General features: G+C 39.9%; 2 protein-coding genes across 3 annotated transcripts in view; one reads left to right on the top strand and one right to left on the bottom strand.

Moving 5' to 3' along the window:
- Positions 1 to 11,509, top strand: part of LOC137981497 (neural cell adhesion molecule 2-like) — a 20,643-nt gene extending 9,134 nt beyond the window's left edge. Inside the window, exons 4-10 of the mRNA XM_068828597.1 lie at positions 113 to 409; positions 1,766 to 1,905; positions 2,426 to 2,570; positions 5,086 to 5,352; positions 5,890 to 6,159; positions 8,087 to 8,389; positions 10,268 to 11,509. Of these exons, the coding sequence (XP_068684698.1) occupies positions 113 to 409; positions 1,766 to 1,905; positions 2,426 to 2,570; positions 5,086 to 5,352; positions 5,890 to 6,159; positions 8,087 to 8,389; positions 10,268 to 10,344 (1,499 nt within the window). The 3' untranslated portion in view covers positions 10,345 to 11,509. The remainder of the gene's footprint in view (positions 1 to 112; positions 410 to 1,765; positions 1,906 to 2,425; positions 2,571 to 5,085; positions 5,353 to 5,889; positions 6,160 to 8,086; positions 8,390 to 10,267) is intronic.
- Positions 11,510 to 11,957: 448 nt separating this feature from the next.
- LOC137981494 (neural cell adhesion molecule 2-like) overlaps positions 11,958 to 17,500 on the bottom strand; it is a 45,265-nt gene continuing 39,722 nt past the window's right edge. For both annotated transcript variants that reach the window (XM_068828582.1, XM_068828581.1), the window contains 5 exons: positions 17,381 to 17,500; positions 16,207 to 16,569; positions 15,690 to 15,918; positions 14,859 to 15,139; positions 11,958 to 13,559 (listed from right to left, as the gene is read on the bottom strand). The exon at positions 17,381 to 17,500 is cut by the window's right edge and continues 210 nt beyond it. In XM_068828582.1, coding sequence (XP_068684683.1) covers positions 13,345 to 13,559; positions 14,859 to 15,139; positions 15,690 to 15,918; positions 16,207 to 16,569; positions 17,381 to 17,500 — 1,208 coding nt within the window. In that variant the 3' untranslated portion in view covers positions 11,958 to 13,344. The remainder of the gene's footprint in view (positions 13,560 to 14,858; positions 15,140 to 15,689; positions 15,919 to 16,206; positions 16,570 to 17,380) is intronic.

Raw genomic sequence — 17,500 nt, 5'->3', positions numbered from 1 at the left:
AGTAGTAGTAGTAGTAGTAGTAGTATAATTATGAGTCAGTTGTGAGCTCTGGGTTAATGGAAATGACCTTAGAAACCTATAAAATGATTGTGTGTGTGTGTTTTGTTTTCAGAACATCCAAAGATTGTGGCATTTCCAGCACCTAAAAAGTTCTTAACGGCAGGCTACCCTGCAGTTTTTGTGTGCAAAGCAAGTGGAAGACCACCACCCAAGTATCAATGGTTAAATCCCAAAGGCGACAAGATAAATTCATTTGTCAACTTTGAAATTAGCGGTGGCAACTTAACCATCAAGAAAGTGAACAAAGGATTGAACGGAACATACACATGTAGAGCATACAATGTGATAGAAAAAACTGGCGAGCAGATTGGTGAAGTTATGGAGGTGGTGGAGATCGTCAATGTTTATGGTGAGGCTCACTAGTATGCACCCTGCGAGCAGAGCCCCCTTTTATCTTTTTCTTCCTCAAGGAGGAGAAAAAGAGGCCCTGCCTGAATCGCATCAACTCTTTGAAGGTGCCACAGCCTAGACTTCGGGACTAGTCAAGCTTGTTTTCTCTCGTCAAACTGGTTTCTCCAGTGTGAGCGTCAGTGTAGTAATAAAACCGATGGTTGTAATTGAGCCTGCTGTAATGCGGAAAACCAACATGGTGGCGAGATCTGGCCTGTTAGGTTTGGGTTTGAGACTGTATCCTGGCAACATTCAGCGCATTCTCAAAAAAGATCATAATCAATCCATGCAGAGTCTTTTTTGAGAACACCAAAAGAAAGGCTCTGCGAGAGGGGTGACAAGAATGTCACTATAAAGTGAAAATACAGCTAGTTGACAGTCTCAGGTATTGCTGGGCTATTTTGTCATGAGGCTTTTTGTCATACAATACAATACAATAATTTATTAATTTACAATAATTTATTGTCGTGGTAGTACGTGTGTATCTTTTAAGGTGGAATGGATCACACAACATGCTATCACACACCGATCCACACATCTGCTGTCACATGACAAGCATTGGTGCTACTTACTGGTTTCTTTAAGTTATGTCCTGTACCCATTGCAGTGCAGTGTTCAAAAAATGTATTGTTGGAATAATAACACTGATTATGATATTATCCAAATCTACATTCATTACAATATGTCAACAATAAAGATTTTTCTGACCAAAGAGACAGTTTTGAATCACCAAAAGAAACAAGAAGAATCCTGAAAATCTCGATTAATACAGTAAATTCCAAGTACCACAAGTTTGAATACTGTAGATTAATTCTAAATCGATGTTTGGATTCCAAAAATCTGGATCGTTGGTGACATTCTCACCCTTATTTTTGCAGACATTCCAACCCCTTTTGAAGGAAAACAGGGAGTATTTTTAGCGCCAAAGGTTCTCACATGAATGCCTTTAGAATCCGCGAGCCTGTACGGGGGTTTGATATAGTCGCAAATTAAATTGCACCAGGGACAATCAATGTGCTGAATTGTATCGCCAGGTCGGTTGCCAGTTGTTTAACAAAACAAAGTAGGAGCCCAACCACATTACAATTTTGTTCCATATCATTTTTTATACCTTTATTAATTAAGTAGCAAACGTTTTGGCAAATTGAGGGAAAAAAGTAGCCAACTTCTCTCAGTGAAGTAGCTGGTGGCTGGCGCTTTTGGTAGCTGAAATGAAACCACTACAAGCTATAGGAGACTCTTGGCATCTACAATTGGCCATTAAACTACATGTATGTTCAGATGAGATGATGTCCCATGCATTTTTCTTTTTCAGAGCCACCCGTGATCACCTCTTCAGGTGGTGACAAGGTAGTAGGCAGAGGAGTATCGTTTAGTTTAGAATGCAAAGCCAAGGGATCTCCCAAGCCAACAGTAGAGTGGACGAGGAATGGAGAAAGGGACCCTCGTCAAAAGGTATGTACATTGTAAGAGCAATCATCATCTGGTTTCGCATTGTAATAGCAATTCTGTGCAATAGTCTTCAGTTTGTCAACCAGTATGTAGCAGTGATTATTATTTGTATTCTTCCTTCAATTCACATATAAGTTTTGAGAATACTTGTTTACAAACTGACCTAGAACGTTATATACTGTTATTACATAAGAAGCAGATTCATTGCTTTTGTATCATTAGTCACTCACTGAAAATCCCATTAACTCTTTCACCCCTAAACTGTCGTAAACCGCCCATACTTAGTATTTTACTGTGTCTAACGCCAGAGTATTTTACTCGTCAGTGGGGAACCCCAGGAGTCGATGGGTTAATGCAGGTTAAAATGTATGTTCTTTAGTGCAAAAAAGTAAATCCTCACCATCTACTCACAGCAACTAAAAAACTAATATAGCTGAATAAAGCACATGCTAAATGGGAGCATGATCAATAATTTATTACAAGATTGTGAAAAGGAATTTTGTTGTTGTTGTTCCTTTTGTAGATGTCCGAAGGCCAAAGTGTTATTGAGTTTAAAAACATTCAGCTTGGAGATGCGGGAAAATACATTTGTGAGGCAAGAAGCAGTGCCTTGGATGATGATGGGAAAGTTATTGTGGATACCTTAGTTCATAACCTCAACATCAGATGTAAGAGATTCTGTGTCATGTAATATTCATGTGATGGAAGAATAATCTGTTTGAGCGAGGCTTTGAGCTGCTGTTAAAAACGTCTCTGTAGCTTTTCTGTCGATCTACAGCATCATCATTATTTCTTGATGGTGCCGTAGATCGTTGAAAGCTAGGAATAAAGTGGTCATTGGCAGCTCAAAGTCTCACTCCAGTAGTTTATTTTTATCTATAAATATGCTGCTAAAAGACAACATGATGACAACTTAATGCCAGACAGCTAAAATGTGCATTGGTGCCTTTAAAGACACTCAAGGCTTGACCCACTACACATGCTGCCAGCTGGGGTTGAATTTAAAAGTACAGTTCTTGTTAGTAGGTGGTATTGGATTTGCATATGGATCAACTGAAATCCCACTCTGACCACGGAATTGACCCTTTTCACAGGTCAGCCATGACTTGGAGGATACCTGTCTTATGAGTCAATGAGTCACGAGTCAGTGAGACTCACAGTCAATATAGCAATAATTTATTGATTAAGCCTAAGCCCTCGTTTCAGTGACTAGGCTAAAGCACTCTCTCAAATTTTAGCTTTCATTTTATGGTTTGGTTAACTGCACTAACTCTTTGACTCATACCTGTAAATACTTAACACTCAGGGACAGAAACTTTTGTTTTTGCGCAGTAAAACTTGTTTCCAAACACATGAACTTTAGGCTCGGCCTACCAAATCTGTTGTCTCTGGCCAACATAGGCTGCTGCGTGATAAGGGTCCATGCTGGTAGATTGGTCATTGGTGGTCATTTCAGCCACACTTTGTACGTATCCAAGTGGTGAAGTATTTCCAGTTGGGTTTCTGACCACTTGTGTTTTTGTAACTTCCTATACATGGTTCCACAAGGGTCAAGCTTTAACCACTATTTTGTGGATATTAAGCTTGTTACTTCACATTAAAAAATGCTTATTTTATATTTCTGCAGGTGTCTAACTTTTTGTGTGAAAAGCGTACTGAAATGATTTTTTGAGTTTGTTCTAGGCTGTTGAAAGAGTTTGAGCGTAGGCAAGCAATAATTGCTTTAAATGACCAAGATGGACTTGTTCTGAGCCACAACAGCAGACAAATCAATTCTTCTTTTTCTCTTTCAAAACTATGTTAACTAAACACTAAGTAACACAAGTTTTAAGCCTTGATTTGAAAGTAGGCACCTGTTTATTTTAACTGGAATTGTCCTATTTAATGGTCTGCCATTACTGACTTAAAAATTGCGAGGGAGCTCGATTGAGGAGAAAATGATGTCAAAGACTCAATAGTTTAACTATGCAATATGTGTGTATGTGGCTGAATTAATATGCAGCACAGGAGTCTAGGGCTTTCAGACTTGTCTTTTGCATATATTATAAGCTGCATTTTAAGCTCATGAGTAAATGATACTTTCTCCTAGTTCCAACCCTCTGAGGTCTAATCAGTCAGTTTTGAACGTGAGTAATGGCTGACCGTGAAATCCAAACCTTACTTTCAAAATAAACAGCCTTTGGATAAAACTCAAAACTCAAAATTTTGTCAGTCAGGTGTTAAGCAAACACACTTTCAAAATCTGAAGAAAAAAGGAAGTGATTTTTTTAGTCGTAGTAGCAGTTTAAGAAAAGTCAAGAAATATTGAGTCACAACATCACAGCTTCTCTCTTTCTTCATACTTAAGGTTACTTCCGACCTTCGCTGGTGTCGTTCAGGAAAAATTCGTATGTGGGCTAGTTTCAATAAAATCCTAGCAAAGTATACATCAGAAGACAGCTTAATAAATGTAATTTAAGGTAAAAATATAGTTTAAGTGAGTAAGGAGCCGGTAAGGCGTTAAACCATCAAGGGTTCTTCTATTGAATTTATTGGGTATCGAATGTGGCAGTATGAGCAAAATGACTCCAGAGTGGTATTCACAAGGCATCAATCAACTGAAGTCTGTCAGGCTTTTTCGATATTCTGATTGGTTGTCTCTATATCCGCATCTAAGGTTGGAGTAGCTTAAAGTATGCGAGACGTATTGCATAAATGGGATTTCCTGACACACTTTCGTTTGTCATCATCTCTGGAAGGTTTTGGCAAGATATCACGAAAATCAGTCAAATCTACATAACCTATAAATTCTCTCAAATTCAGTAAAAGAACCCTCAGTGGTTTCACTTCTTACTGGCCCCTGACGCTTTCTAACAGGAAAACACACTTAAACTATATTTTCATTGTAAACTACATTTGTTAAGCTTTCTTCTCATGTATAGTTTTGTTAGGATTTTATTGAGACTAGCACACACACGAATGTTTTTAGGAATTTTTTTCTGAAGGACAACTGCAAAGGTGGGAAGTAACCTTAAGAAGTTTTTGGGGGACTATCAGTTCTGAAATCAACAAGGAGGAAGGGGAGGTGAGGGATTGGTGTTCCAAGAAATGCAATGAGCAATGCAGGATTGTGCTGTGCCACATGCCAACATTTGTGTAATTTTACAGAATGGTCCTTATGCAGTGTATATTGTTTAATTTTAGCCAAGCCATTTATCAATGTGCAAGCTTCTCCAAACCAAGTCTTCTCGTATATTGGAAACATTAATCCCACTTATGTCAGTTGTACATTTGGCGGCTATCCTAAGCCCTGGGTTGTTATGACATTTCGCAAGAAGCTCAAATCAAATGCTACAACTAGAGCCAATGTTAGTGTTATCACTGATGCCAAAGCGAAATTTGGATACTTCCATTGTCATGCCAAGAATATATACGGAGTTAAAAACCAGACCATTGAACTCAAGGAAGTGGGTATGTGACATCATAACTTGTGTAGGGAAAAAAAGTACCAACAAAGCTTTTGAAAACGTGCACATAAAGCACTGACCTATCGCGGAAAACAGTTTGAAGTGCAAAAATGAATTAAGCTTAATGAAGTCTCTGAATGTTCAAAATGTGGCTTGGGTTTCATCTGCTTTAGTTTAATGTGAGTTGATTTGAATTGGAGTCTCTCCAATCAGAAAAGAACACTTGCACTCACCTTAATAAACTGAATAAGCTTGGTGGTAATTATTAGTCTAAGATTTCATTAGGTCCAAGCAAGGATTAGGAAGGCAATATTTGTGACTCTGAAACTTCACATGTTTGTTTCGTGTATTAAAACATAAAAATTTAGCAATAATGAGATGCCACCCACCTTCCTGATAACAAGTCTAAGATCTCTCTATGGGAAAAAAAGAACCTAAAATACAGTAGACCAGATTTCAAGTACAAACAGTTTGCTCTCAGACATTAACCCAACCCAGTCTTTTATGTCAACTTAAAAATACTTGTTTTATTGTTTACTAGAAAAACCTGGAGTTGTTCGTAACTTTGCAGCTGATGCTACATGTGACAGCGTAACACTTACATGGACTCCACCCTCGGAAGATGGAGGGATGCCGATTACCAAGTTTGTCCTTAATTATGAAGATGTCACACGAAATGTAGATGCCTCAGAGACTTCGCATACCGTCACAAACCTTGCACGTAATGAAGAGTACAATTTCGTTATCCGCGCCACCAATGAGGGCGAGTGGGGTCCTAAAACAACTACAAATATAAAAACAAAGCAGTATTGTAAGTATAGTAAAGTGATTTTTTTCCCTAAGTAAGACATGTGTTAACATGCTTTTGGTTATTCAGATGTGCCAAGCAGTGACGTTAATAGGTAATGTATGCAAAGAAAATGACAACAACTAGGAGAATGTCATTTGAAAATTCAATTTTATGTTGTTGTAGTCATTTCCTGATATTCCAAGTCATTTGGCATGGACAGTGTGTATCAACATTCCAGGAATAAGATTGGTATGGAAAGTTGATGTTTGGAGAGAAAATTGAAAATTTATCAGCAGTTGGACAAGGCCACCACATATGTAACCCTAAATTTGGGCATTTCATGTTGTTGTCAGGACGACATTGGATAAGAAATGTACCAAAATGTGAAATGCAGACGTGGAACTTAAGAGCTTTTATTTTTGCTCATTAGACCTGTTATTTCCTGGCATTCTGGTAGCCTTTATCATCATCCTGGCTTAATGCATTAGTAGGTGACATCACAGCATCTTCCCAATAACATCACGTATTGTTGTTGTTCTAACGAGAGCCATGTTGGTTGAAGAAACAACAGTTTACCTATTGTCAGTGGTTGCCAAAAATGACACCAAAAGAATGTTTGTAAACGGATGACTTATCTACAAAATAAACAAGTGGACACCTTGATTTTGTAGAATACTCATTATGTACTGTAACAATGTTCCCTTAACCAAAACATTATGTAGTTGCCGTTACTCATTGGTTTATCCCAAAAAAAGTTACATGTTGCTTTTTTGATGAAACTGATTCTGAAAATTCACTGCTTTTCTGGACCTTCGCCTTGTTCTGTTTAATTTTTAGGTTGGTTTGCATTATTGGTAGAAATATGAAAATTTTACCAACCTGTGAGCTTACGTTATACCGCGCGTGTTATTAAGCTTATATTATGTATAAAGTATTTAATTTCTTTGAGAAACCCAAAGTCGACTTTAAATTTTGACACCTTTTGTAGGAACTTACGATTGAGACGTCGATGTCCTATGCGTAACTTAAAGAAAAATGAACGTTTCATTTAGTCTATTTGACATACAACTTACCGTCACCATTTGAAATCCGTTTTGTTCCGCCATCTTATTTCCAAGAACGAGGTTATTCGCCGTTCCATGTGCTTTTGAGACTGGGGCGAGCATAACAATTATCCTGCGAAATCGCGCGGAATATCTCCTGACAGTAAGCCGACGAGGCCGTGGGCCGAGTTGCCTAAAATCAGGCGATATTTTGCAAGATTGAACAGGATAATACGTATTATTAAAAACTGGATCATTGGATAATGCAATTCGAGAGTTTTGATCGGCTAAGCCATCATGGGTTATGAGCCATTATACCATGATCTACAAACACGGCAAGCATATGCTATATTTTGGGGGCGTTTTTAATAAAACAATTATTCCACTCGTACTTGTTGGATATGAGATGATTATAGCCAATGCTCGCTAATGGAATAATTGTTAAGAGTACGCACGACGAATATTGAGCGCGCTTTGACCATATTTGGACATTGCCACAATGTGTTGAATAATAATTTATTTTATAACTTGAGCAGTGACGAAAGGAAACGGCGAAAGGAAAGCCTGAAAATTTTCAGGCTTGAAAGGGAATTCGGGCCTGACCTCTGCGATACCTTAACGAGTTAACGACAGGGGCCCTTTTATATGATTTTGTTCCTTGGCCTCCAAGGAGATCGTCCTGGAAAATGGCGATATTTGACATCTCTCCACGTTGCGACGAAACACTTCGCGTCCATTCGCGGATCACGTCTCCTCACTAGAGGATAATTACCTGGGTCGCCTGTTTTCGTCTGTATTTTTGTTCACAAGTTGAGCATTGTGTCAGATGTGTTGAAATTGCATGGATTGGGCACAAAATTGTTTCCGATTTAAATTAATTAAAAACACCTCTGTGATAATTACAGGTGCACCCGGACGTCCAATTATCTACGAACCCAAAGGAACGCTTATTGACACAATCAGTTTTACACTCAAGTGGCGCAAGCCCCAGGATACTGGAGGTGATAATGAGATCGAGTATATAGTCAGATACCGCGACCAGAGCGAAACAAAACCAGGACCTTGGAAAGAGTTTAAAACAAAAGAACTGGAATATCAAATCAAAGATCTAGACAGGAATAAGAAATACAAATTTGAGGTGATCGCCAAGAATAGAGGTGGAGAAAGCAACCCCGATGAGAGATTTTACCGAATTAATGTGAAGCCAGGTATGACAAGTCTCGTTAATAAGATTCGTCGCGATAGCGAGGCTGATAGGACACTAACAAAGGGAATGCAAAACTAGCAGTAATCAAGGATTAGTGAAGTGCGTTCGATTCGTGTTTTGTCGTCAACGAGACATTTGAAAGTTGCATATTTTGGTGAGAATCGTTTTGCAATGCATGTGTTATATAATGCAATATCAGTTTGGTGGCGTGACTTCTTAGCGTGTACACGCGGGGACGGTCACCCATCCAGGTTTTAGGTTGATTGGGCAACAGAACGGGAACTTAGCGCGGAGTAGCCTGGATTCTATTGTAATCTTACCCAATATGGACATTTTTCTGCGCGTGCCCTCTTCAACTGACGTTCCCTTTCTGTTGCACAATCAGCGTAAATATTAACCCCATCCAACAGGACTTGACTCACTATCACATGAAATTGAGGTTGTTTTGTGCAGGACAAAACGCTGAAATCGTATGGCATCACGATCGATACCTGAGCCGAAGGTCATCCCGAGGGATTGCCACAATTAGAATACGTTCGACGGAGGAGATCGTAATTCGCCCTTGTCACACGGCGGCCATATTGTCCCGGGAGACCCAAAGTGCTTTGTTTTACCACGCCAAGCCTCGCAGAGGAAACCATGGGGGTGAGGCTTGGCGTGGTAAAATAAAGCTTTTTTGTTATACCTCCCAACTCAAATACGTTTCCTGATTGGAGGAGAACGTGTCACGTGCCATTGGTCAAAACTCAAGGACGCCCTAGGGAAACAACACCTTGAACTTTGGACTTGCACGTGATCAGGTCGTGCATCTTGAAACCGCGGCAAATTTGTATGCCAGCCGCGTCAAGCAAATAATTTTTACGCAGTCATGGCAGCTAAACGATTTCAAACTCTATATTTTGAGTTGGGAGGTATAACAAAACACTTAATGACTGGCCCCTCGGGAAACAGTGAGTTTTGTTTCCCCTCGAGCCTCAATGTTTGAGGTCTCGGGGAAACAAAACTCACTGTTTCCCTTGGGACCAGTCATTAAGTGCTTATTGTTCTACCGGGACAACATGGCCGCCGTGTGACAAGGGCGAATGAAAGTAGTTGGAAAGATCATTTGCAGTTAGTTGAACAACTTAAGAAGCCACAGGAAAAAATTCCAGGCGGGAACAGGATTCGAACCCTTGACCGAGCGATTGCGTTGCTTATTTAGTACTTACTTACTCACTTTGCGTCCTTACTTACGACCAACTGAGCTATCAAGCCTTTTGAGAGTTCTAATTTATCCCATATGAGGTGAACGAAATGATTTTTTAAGATATATTTAGTGTCTAAGGAAAAAAAAAGCTTAACAAGCTTGTTCCTTTGTTGCCTTTATTTGTACCCTCCAAACGTCGTTATCAAGTTGAAGTTATTCGAAAGTTGTCGGTTCAAGTGTTGATAAGTTTTGCCATTGGTCTAGCCAAACACAACAGACATAGCGCAGGCTCTCTGCATTAGCGTCGCACTGATTGGCTCCTGTGATTGTTGCGTCTGTTGAGATTCGCGCAAACAAGTTTGTTTTAAGGGCGCGAAATTAAAAACCGCTCTATCGTCGACGTTGACCATTTCACTCCCAAGATGTGAATGTCAATTCTCCTTACCCACTTCCGTACATTACTTCTTATGTCATTTATGGGAATTTCATGATATATCTAGACAAAACTCAGGTGATAAATCTCTTTGTTCTTCTCACCAGTCTGCTTAACAATGTATTGAACTTGTGAGGAGAAGATTTATTTCCATTACTCTTGGGAGTCAAAGGGTTGAGGCGCTTCGCCAACAAACGCCCAGAAAAACGAAACGGAAATTTATATCAAATCTAACTTTTTCCCGACTTTCATCTTTTCAGAACCCCGGAGTTCGCAGTCCCGGCTTGTCGCCAGTGTGATGGTAACGTTTATTTCGGCCATTTTGCTTCTTCTTTGACGGACGACGAGCAAGAAGATTCCTCAACAACACTTCCGGAAACCGACGCCGGCTTATGCAAATCATCTGTCTCTTGTTTAGTGCGTTAAAACTGTTGTAAGCAACATACTCAACTTGATAGCGTTTTTGGTTCACAATAATCATGTTAATGTGTCTGGCTGTGTTGCTTGTGCAAAAAAATTTCATCGTTTGTGTAAAAACTAGTGTGTGATAATTACAGATAAATATTATTCGCTTGCCTGTGCACAGGATACCCAAGCGTCATCGTTTGCGTAGTGTGCTCACAAGTTCGAAACCTAATCCATTTTACTAGACTTCAGTTCAATAGTTTTTGTCTTTTTCTTTGGTAGTCGAAACTTGAGCTTTCAAAAGCCTCGTTTAACCACAAAATGTTATACCAGGTCGATATTAAGCTGTCTTCGTTGCGTTTGTACTAATTGTAAGATATTAGAATGGAAAAAGTACATACATTTCTTTCATTCAATGGAAAAAGTGTTACGTGTTACAAATGTTGATTACCTTCAAGTGTGAAGAAAATACTTAAGATGAAGTTTCACTGTAGGATAAAGGCCATAGCATTAAGCCAAAGAAGATTTGTTTTTAGTCAACCAGGATCTGGTACGTAGGCGTCAAGCAAAAACGTTTCGTCACGTCTTTCAGTGTGACACGGCATATTTCTGGTGATATGCCATTGGACGAAGCGTCACGCAATGCTGCAAATTCATGAAGAGTACAAAGTAATGAGTAAATGATTAGGATATAATTTCTTACGCTGATTAAATTAATGTAGTAATTAAAAAAGCGGCGAATGTTTTTTAGTGGTCTTATCTTATATTTTATCATACACCCTTATTATCAAGGGCCAATTTTTATAGAGGGACTTTTTTCTGTAAATTAAGCGAATGAGAGCGAAGTTCATTCTCTCTGTTTTTTTTTATATAGACAATTTCTTAGAACTGTGTTCGGATTCCACGAAGTGGATTTCTGATTCAGTAATTCCAGCTTAGGTTCGGTGTTTGTGCTCTCCGTCACCAATACCTGGTTAGCACCATTTCTCTTTCTTTTTTTTTGAAAAGAAAAAAAAAAAAACCTATTCAGTATTGTAACCAGTGATAAATATAATGTGCTACGGCGTTGATAACAATAAAACGGTCCTAAGTTTGTATTTGTGTTGGTATCTTGTCTCTTCACCGTCATCTCCCATAGCGCCAAGGAGAGGGGGCAATAATTTGAAAAACTGGTGCGGCAGAAGGAGTATGTCTCGGTGAAGAAACGCTAAAAAGGATTAACTCGAACAAGCATGAACAGTAAAGAATTTTCGATAGCGAATTTTTTTAGAGGAAGGGCGTAGTCCTTTGGCCTGTTTGCCTCTTTACTTACAAAGGCACATATTGATTTGATAATTGAAAAACTTGCTAAGTTCCTGTTCGCACGCTGTTAAACGCTGAAGACCGATTCAAACGACATGACGCTTCTCGATCAGTCTGCCCTTAACTACCTCCGGTAGATTTCCTTTGCTTCGTGTTCGTTTTGATAGGCCTTCACGATACTCGTGCCTTTTCAAAGGGAAGGATTGCGCGATCGACAGAGAACTGAAACAAAACAAACTTACGTTTCATTTTTTAACATGTTTAATATTTAGTTTAACTTAAAAAATGAAGCAATTTGATTTAAATATATATTTATTAAACACATTTAATGCTTTATGAATGAAAACAAGAAAATAACTATCGAAGCAAGGAAATAAGAAATGAAAAAGTAACGATCTGTAATCACGAATACTTGCAACAATAAATAATGCAAACTCGTTCCCGGGGTCTCCGAGGAAAGAAGAGAGACCCTGGGAACGAAGTTGTAAATGGGGCAGTTTTCAAATGACTGTCGAAAGTAATTACCCGATTGCAATTGCTACGCTTAATGATTGGTTTAAGAATCTCGCGCCAGTTTATCAACCAATGAGAAGAAAAACCAACTTTGAGCAATCGCGACTTGCACGCGCGATTTTTCCCGCGCTTTGAGCAAGGGTCATGACATTGCTACAAATTTGATTGGTTCATTGCGCTGTTTGCACCTGCTATGATTGGTCGAAGTATTTACTTTGGTATTTGTTTTACGCCACTCAATTGAAAACCGCCCTAATGGCGATGACTAGTAATTAAAACAGCAATGCAAAATAAGCACCATGCCATACCACCTTCACCAATATCATAATTTCATATAAAAGCTACTTTGTCTTTTTTTTAGAACGCTCAATGCAACAAACCACTGCCACACACTGCTCCCAATTACATAAAAACTACTTTCATATTTGGACGAATTTTGAGCCCTTTGTTATTTAACGACAAACTAGAGAACTTTCCCATTTCAAAATCGAGCTGAAAGATGAATTTCTCGTGTAAAGACTCCCAGCCCTTCGGGAGAAGGAGCATGATTTTGCAGCATTTAAAACGTTTATTCGCGCTTGAGTAGATTTCTAATAGAAGCAACACGAGCACCGAACGTTTATGGAGTTTCTTTCAGTTTGCAACCTTACATCCAACTATTCCGAAGAATAAGGTAATCTCCGTGTTGAAGATCTCAATGAGGCGTAAAAGGAAAGATTTCAAGGAGATAGCAATCAAACTTAATGAACGGTTAACAACAAAACACGAATTCGAGAATTGAACTGACGATTTTAGTTTGCTTTTGGTGTAAAAGGAAGGGTTCAGGCTTAGCTCTAAGTTAAAGATGTGAATGGTTTGTTATTTAAGATGTGCCCTTCTCACTCGAAGCTGCAAAACATCGTGTCTTCCCACGTGATCTCATCTATCTATCTAAGGACTTTTCCTTAGGCGCGCAAAATTGCCGCACCCTTCCCCTTTGGATTTACAATGAATTCGATTCCTGCACCTTCTGTAACAGTTTTTTTTTTCTTTTCAAAACACTTATCCCCCTTTCGTCCGCGGTGCTCCTTGTGAGGTGATTTACATTCTAAATAGGGAAATTCCTTTATGCTGCATACTAAACATTTTCGGTACAAAATAATTCCATTTCTTCTGAATTCCCTTCCGCTGGCACCACCGGCACTTCACACGACGAACTAGTGAGAAATGAAGCGAGATAAACTGTTCCATACAACATAAGAGCCAGTACAATCAGGGCAGCGAAAACAGATAGAACTATCGTCCAAGAGGCCATTCCAGGGGAATGCGTTGTGGTAGATTGAAATATTGGATCTGTTGGGAGAAAAAATGGTGTCAAGCGTCACATTTGATTTTACGCTGTTATGAAACTAATGGATTTAGAAATCAGCAAATCTGAATTGAATTAATCAATTCAAAATAAAAGCAGCCGAGAGCGTTTCCGAGCAACTTAACGTACTAGGAGATGAACTTAAGTGTTTTCACTTTCAATATGCCTTGACACTGACAATCTTCAACTAATCCGGCAGTGGATCCCTCTCGAAGAGAGAATTGTTTAAAAATTTGGGCCAAAGCGCGAAATGTTCACTTCCGGTTCCTGTCCGTCACTCAATGAGGTTAAACTTCCTTTTAAGGCCACAAAGGTGCGTCTCATTCCCCTCTCCACACTAACTCCAGACCTTTAGTCAGAAGACAAGCCAGCCTTCAAATTGTTGCATGTGAAAAAAGGCAAGAAAAAAACTTTGCCGACCAAAAGAACTTCCTTCTATTTTCGAAAACGTCTTTAGTGTTGGCAGAATCGCTTTTTTGACGTTGGATTGCGTGTTGTTTCGTTTAAACATAGTCCCCTCTACTAACTACATATGACTGAATCCAAATTGGTGTTCTCTTCATGTAATTTGCAGGACACTTGAAAATGGCCGAGGAAATATCACGACCGTTCGACTGAGATACTCTGTTGTATGTCAATGACCTGTGTCTGCATCTGTGACTAAATCATCTCCAAAAGTTCGTCAAAACAAATATAATGCCAATGGTTTCCATGGAGACCACGGATGGCATAGTGGTGAGACGATTTGCCTTCCAATCAGTGTGGACGACATTCATATCAAAGTGGTTTTTTTTCCCTCACCAAAGATAGAGCGGTTTTCAATTGAGTGTCAAAAGTAATTAGCCAATTACTTTGGTTATGCATTACTTCACTCAGTGATTGGTTCAAAGTTCTCCCGCCACTTTTTCAACCAATCAGAAGTGAAACCATAACCAATCGTGGCTTGCGCGTGCACATTTTCCCGCGCTTTGTGTCGGCGACGTGTAATTACTTCGAGTTTTGATTGGTTTACTGGATTGTTTCCGTCCTTTTTGATTGACCAAAGTAATTACTTTGGTTTTGCTTTTACGACACTCATTTGAAACCAGCTCAAAGCACGTAGCTTATTCCATCTACTAGGGATGCTGAACAGTTGAACCGGACCCATTGTCATGAGCTTTGGTCTATCCTTGAGTGGGTCTATTTCCGTCCTAGAAAACGCCTCAACTAGGCCTGTTATTATGACATCAGAAACAGAAAACTGTGCTTAGCTCACGTCGCCAAAACAAATAAACGCTACTCACCTCTATTTAAATTCTTAGCTGTTGACTTCTCTGTTCTACGAACAATGATAGGACCCAGAGTGACGCGATGTCTTTCTTTTTTCCGAACACTCCTCGCGCGCCTGTTAGAAGCATTGCATCCCATAGTGCAGCGCGAGTTACCGGTCTTGTGACAAACGATGACGTTACAATGAAGGTATACCAATGTAAAATTCTCCGGAATCCATCGGAAGGGATACAGTTGAAAGCGCTGGGTTTGAGTCAATGTGTGGTCATACTGGGTGCCGTTGTCAACAGGACACCTATGGCAAACAAAGAACTCCAGGATGAGAAGGATCTTCACAGATGTACTATTTCAGAACATGTGGCCTTTCTGAAGACCCTGCCACAGTGAAGACTGAAGAGTGGTTCTCAATCGTCATCTCAAAAGTTATTCCGCGGCTGCTTTGATGCTGCAATACTCCTTTCAGTTATTGGCTCATTTTTAGCCGATCAAAATTAAATAAACAAAACCGATAAGGCCGCGCTCTATGAAGTTTTTCCCGCGCTTGGCACCGGTTGAGCTTCGAGTTATGATAAGCTCATTTAGTTGCCCGAGACTGTTGTGATTGGCCAAATTAATCTCGTTGGCATTGGTTTACTTTCCATACGAAATTTGAATTCGCTACTTTCGCTAAAAACGGGCAGTCAAATCTCGTACTCGTTCTCGTCCTCGTCCTAGGATCTAAAGCTCTCTAATAGCTGGTCGGAGGAAACGATAACTCATTAAAGAGATGTTCAGGTCATGAGCTCCTGAAGGAATACATCGTCCTAAATCATGAAAAACTGATTATAATAATAAAAAACCTTTACCCGTTTTTTATAAATGTATATTGGACTCTATGATCAGGATCCATTGAGGGCGTAGCCACGCACGTGTCAGCGAAAAGGACGAGTCCGGAGTCAGACGTGTCCAGTTTAGCTTCACAGTAGAGTTGTGCAAATGGATCCACACTTACAGGGTACTCGAAAACTTCATAAGGAGACGTGTACTCTCCAGTTCGATACAGACCCATCTTGAACGAGAAGTTGCCGTAACCCTCTGAAAAGACAAGGAAAGAATACATTTAGATAAAATTCAAGAATAAAATAAATGAACGTCACTATTGCACTGTCACACTGATGCAGCGATATTTGAGATATTCCCCGTTCCGGGTTTTTCGCACTTTCTAACAGTTACACGGCTTCAAGAGTTTGTTGTTTTCCCGCGCTTGGCATCAGCTGGATATTTTCCCGCGCTTTTATGGGTTAGAAGCTTTCTCCAAATCTTTTCCTCTGTCTTACTGTCTCGCATTTATTTTCTTTGAGGCTACTGCAATAACAATGTTACCTTCAAAGTAAGTGACTTTCTCCCTGGGTTGAAAGCTGGGTACTCCAATTGTCTGATGCGCACGATAAGTGCAAGAGAAAGGGAACTGTACAATGTAGATGTTCCCTTTGCCGATTGTTTCTGCCACAACTTTATTTAAGTACGTCACAGTATCACCATTACTCCTTCTGATGGTACCGCAGGCGTTCAGTGGTGTTCTCAACGAAACATGCTCAGACGTGACTGCGTTAGAACCGCATGATTTGTTTTCGAGACGGAATGTCTCCGTATCGAGGTTGTGAGATTGGAGAGCCAAGTCCACTTGCATGTAAAACGAGGTACAGTTTACAGACATATGGTAAACCAACGCTGCCCCAATGCTTTCTGTTTAGAAAAAATGGAGAGAAGAGTTGAAACAAAAAAACATGAAATCAGCTTAGCAACTGTAAGCTCAGCTAGATAATTAGCACAAGATAAGGAGCTATTACTATTTATCAGAAAGGCATTTTCGTACTCGTCTCCTTGTTTTGATAGAAATTATTTTTACTTCTATATGCGAAAGCTTCGCATTACCAATAGAATATTTCACTTTAATGAAAGGGAAGAATACCAGAAGTCATTCCAATCGAGGTTACGCACATGCAGCCGGATGTAACTGACTGAGAGTCGATTTGGATGAGGGAGGAAAACCGGAGTACCCAGAGAAAAACCCTTGAGTCAGATAGAGATCGACTGAAACTCAGTCTCCTACACCCTGGGAGCCGAGGGTTAACCCGTTGACACCCAAACCGGCTCCAACCGGCCATACTTAGAATTTTAGTCTGTCTGACGTCAGACGATTTTACTCGTCAATATGGGGAACCTCTGGGAGTCAATGGGTTAAACCCGGGTCGCAGAGGTGGAAGGCACGGTTGCTAACCGCTACACCGCCATGACTTCCAAATATTAATGGGGATTTAATTTTGTGGAAGAAAATTAAACGGGGCTTGCTTTGAGTGAATGTTGAGATTGTACAACGTAAACAGCCAGGAGTCACGTGTGACCGGATAAACAGGCGAATGCCTTTACTACGTAACCCGCATTCTGAAGAGGAGGTCAAAAAGACGAGGAATCACCCGATTACTATTATCATCAGCAACACATTGAATCATGAAAGGTGATAGCAAAGCTCTCTCTCCTCTTAACTCTCATTTACCTGGGTCCTGATTCTCAGGGACACCACTGTGCACGTTAAACTCCTTCCTTGCGGGCTCTCTTTTCCTGCCAGCAATGTTGGATACAAACACCCTAATCTCGTACTTAGCCCCTCCCTCCA

This window comes from Montipora foliosa, chromosome 13 (assembly GCF_036669935.1).
Source record: "Montipora foliosa isolate CH-2021 chromosome 13, ASM3666993v2, whole genome shotgun sequence".
NCBI lineage: Eukaryota > Metazoa > Cnidaria > Anthozoa > Scleractinia > Acroporidae > Montipora > Montipora foliosa.
This window is presented reverse-complemented; position numbering and strand designations above follow the sequence as displayed.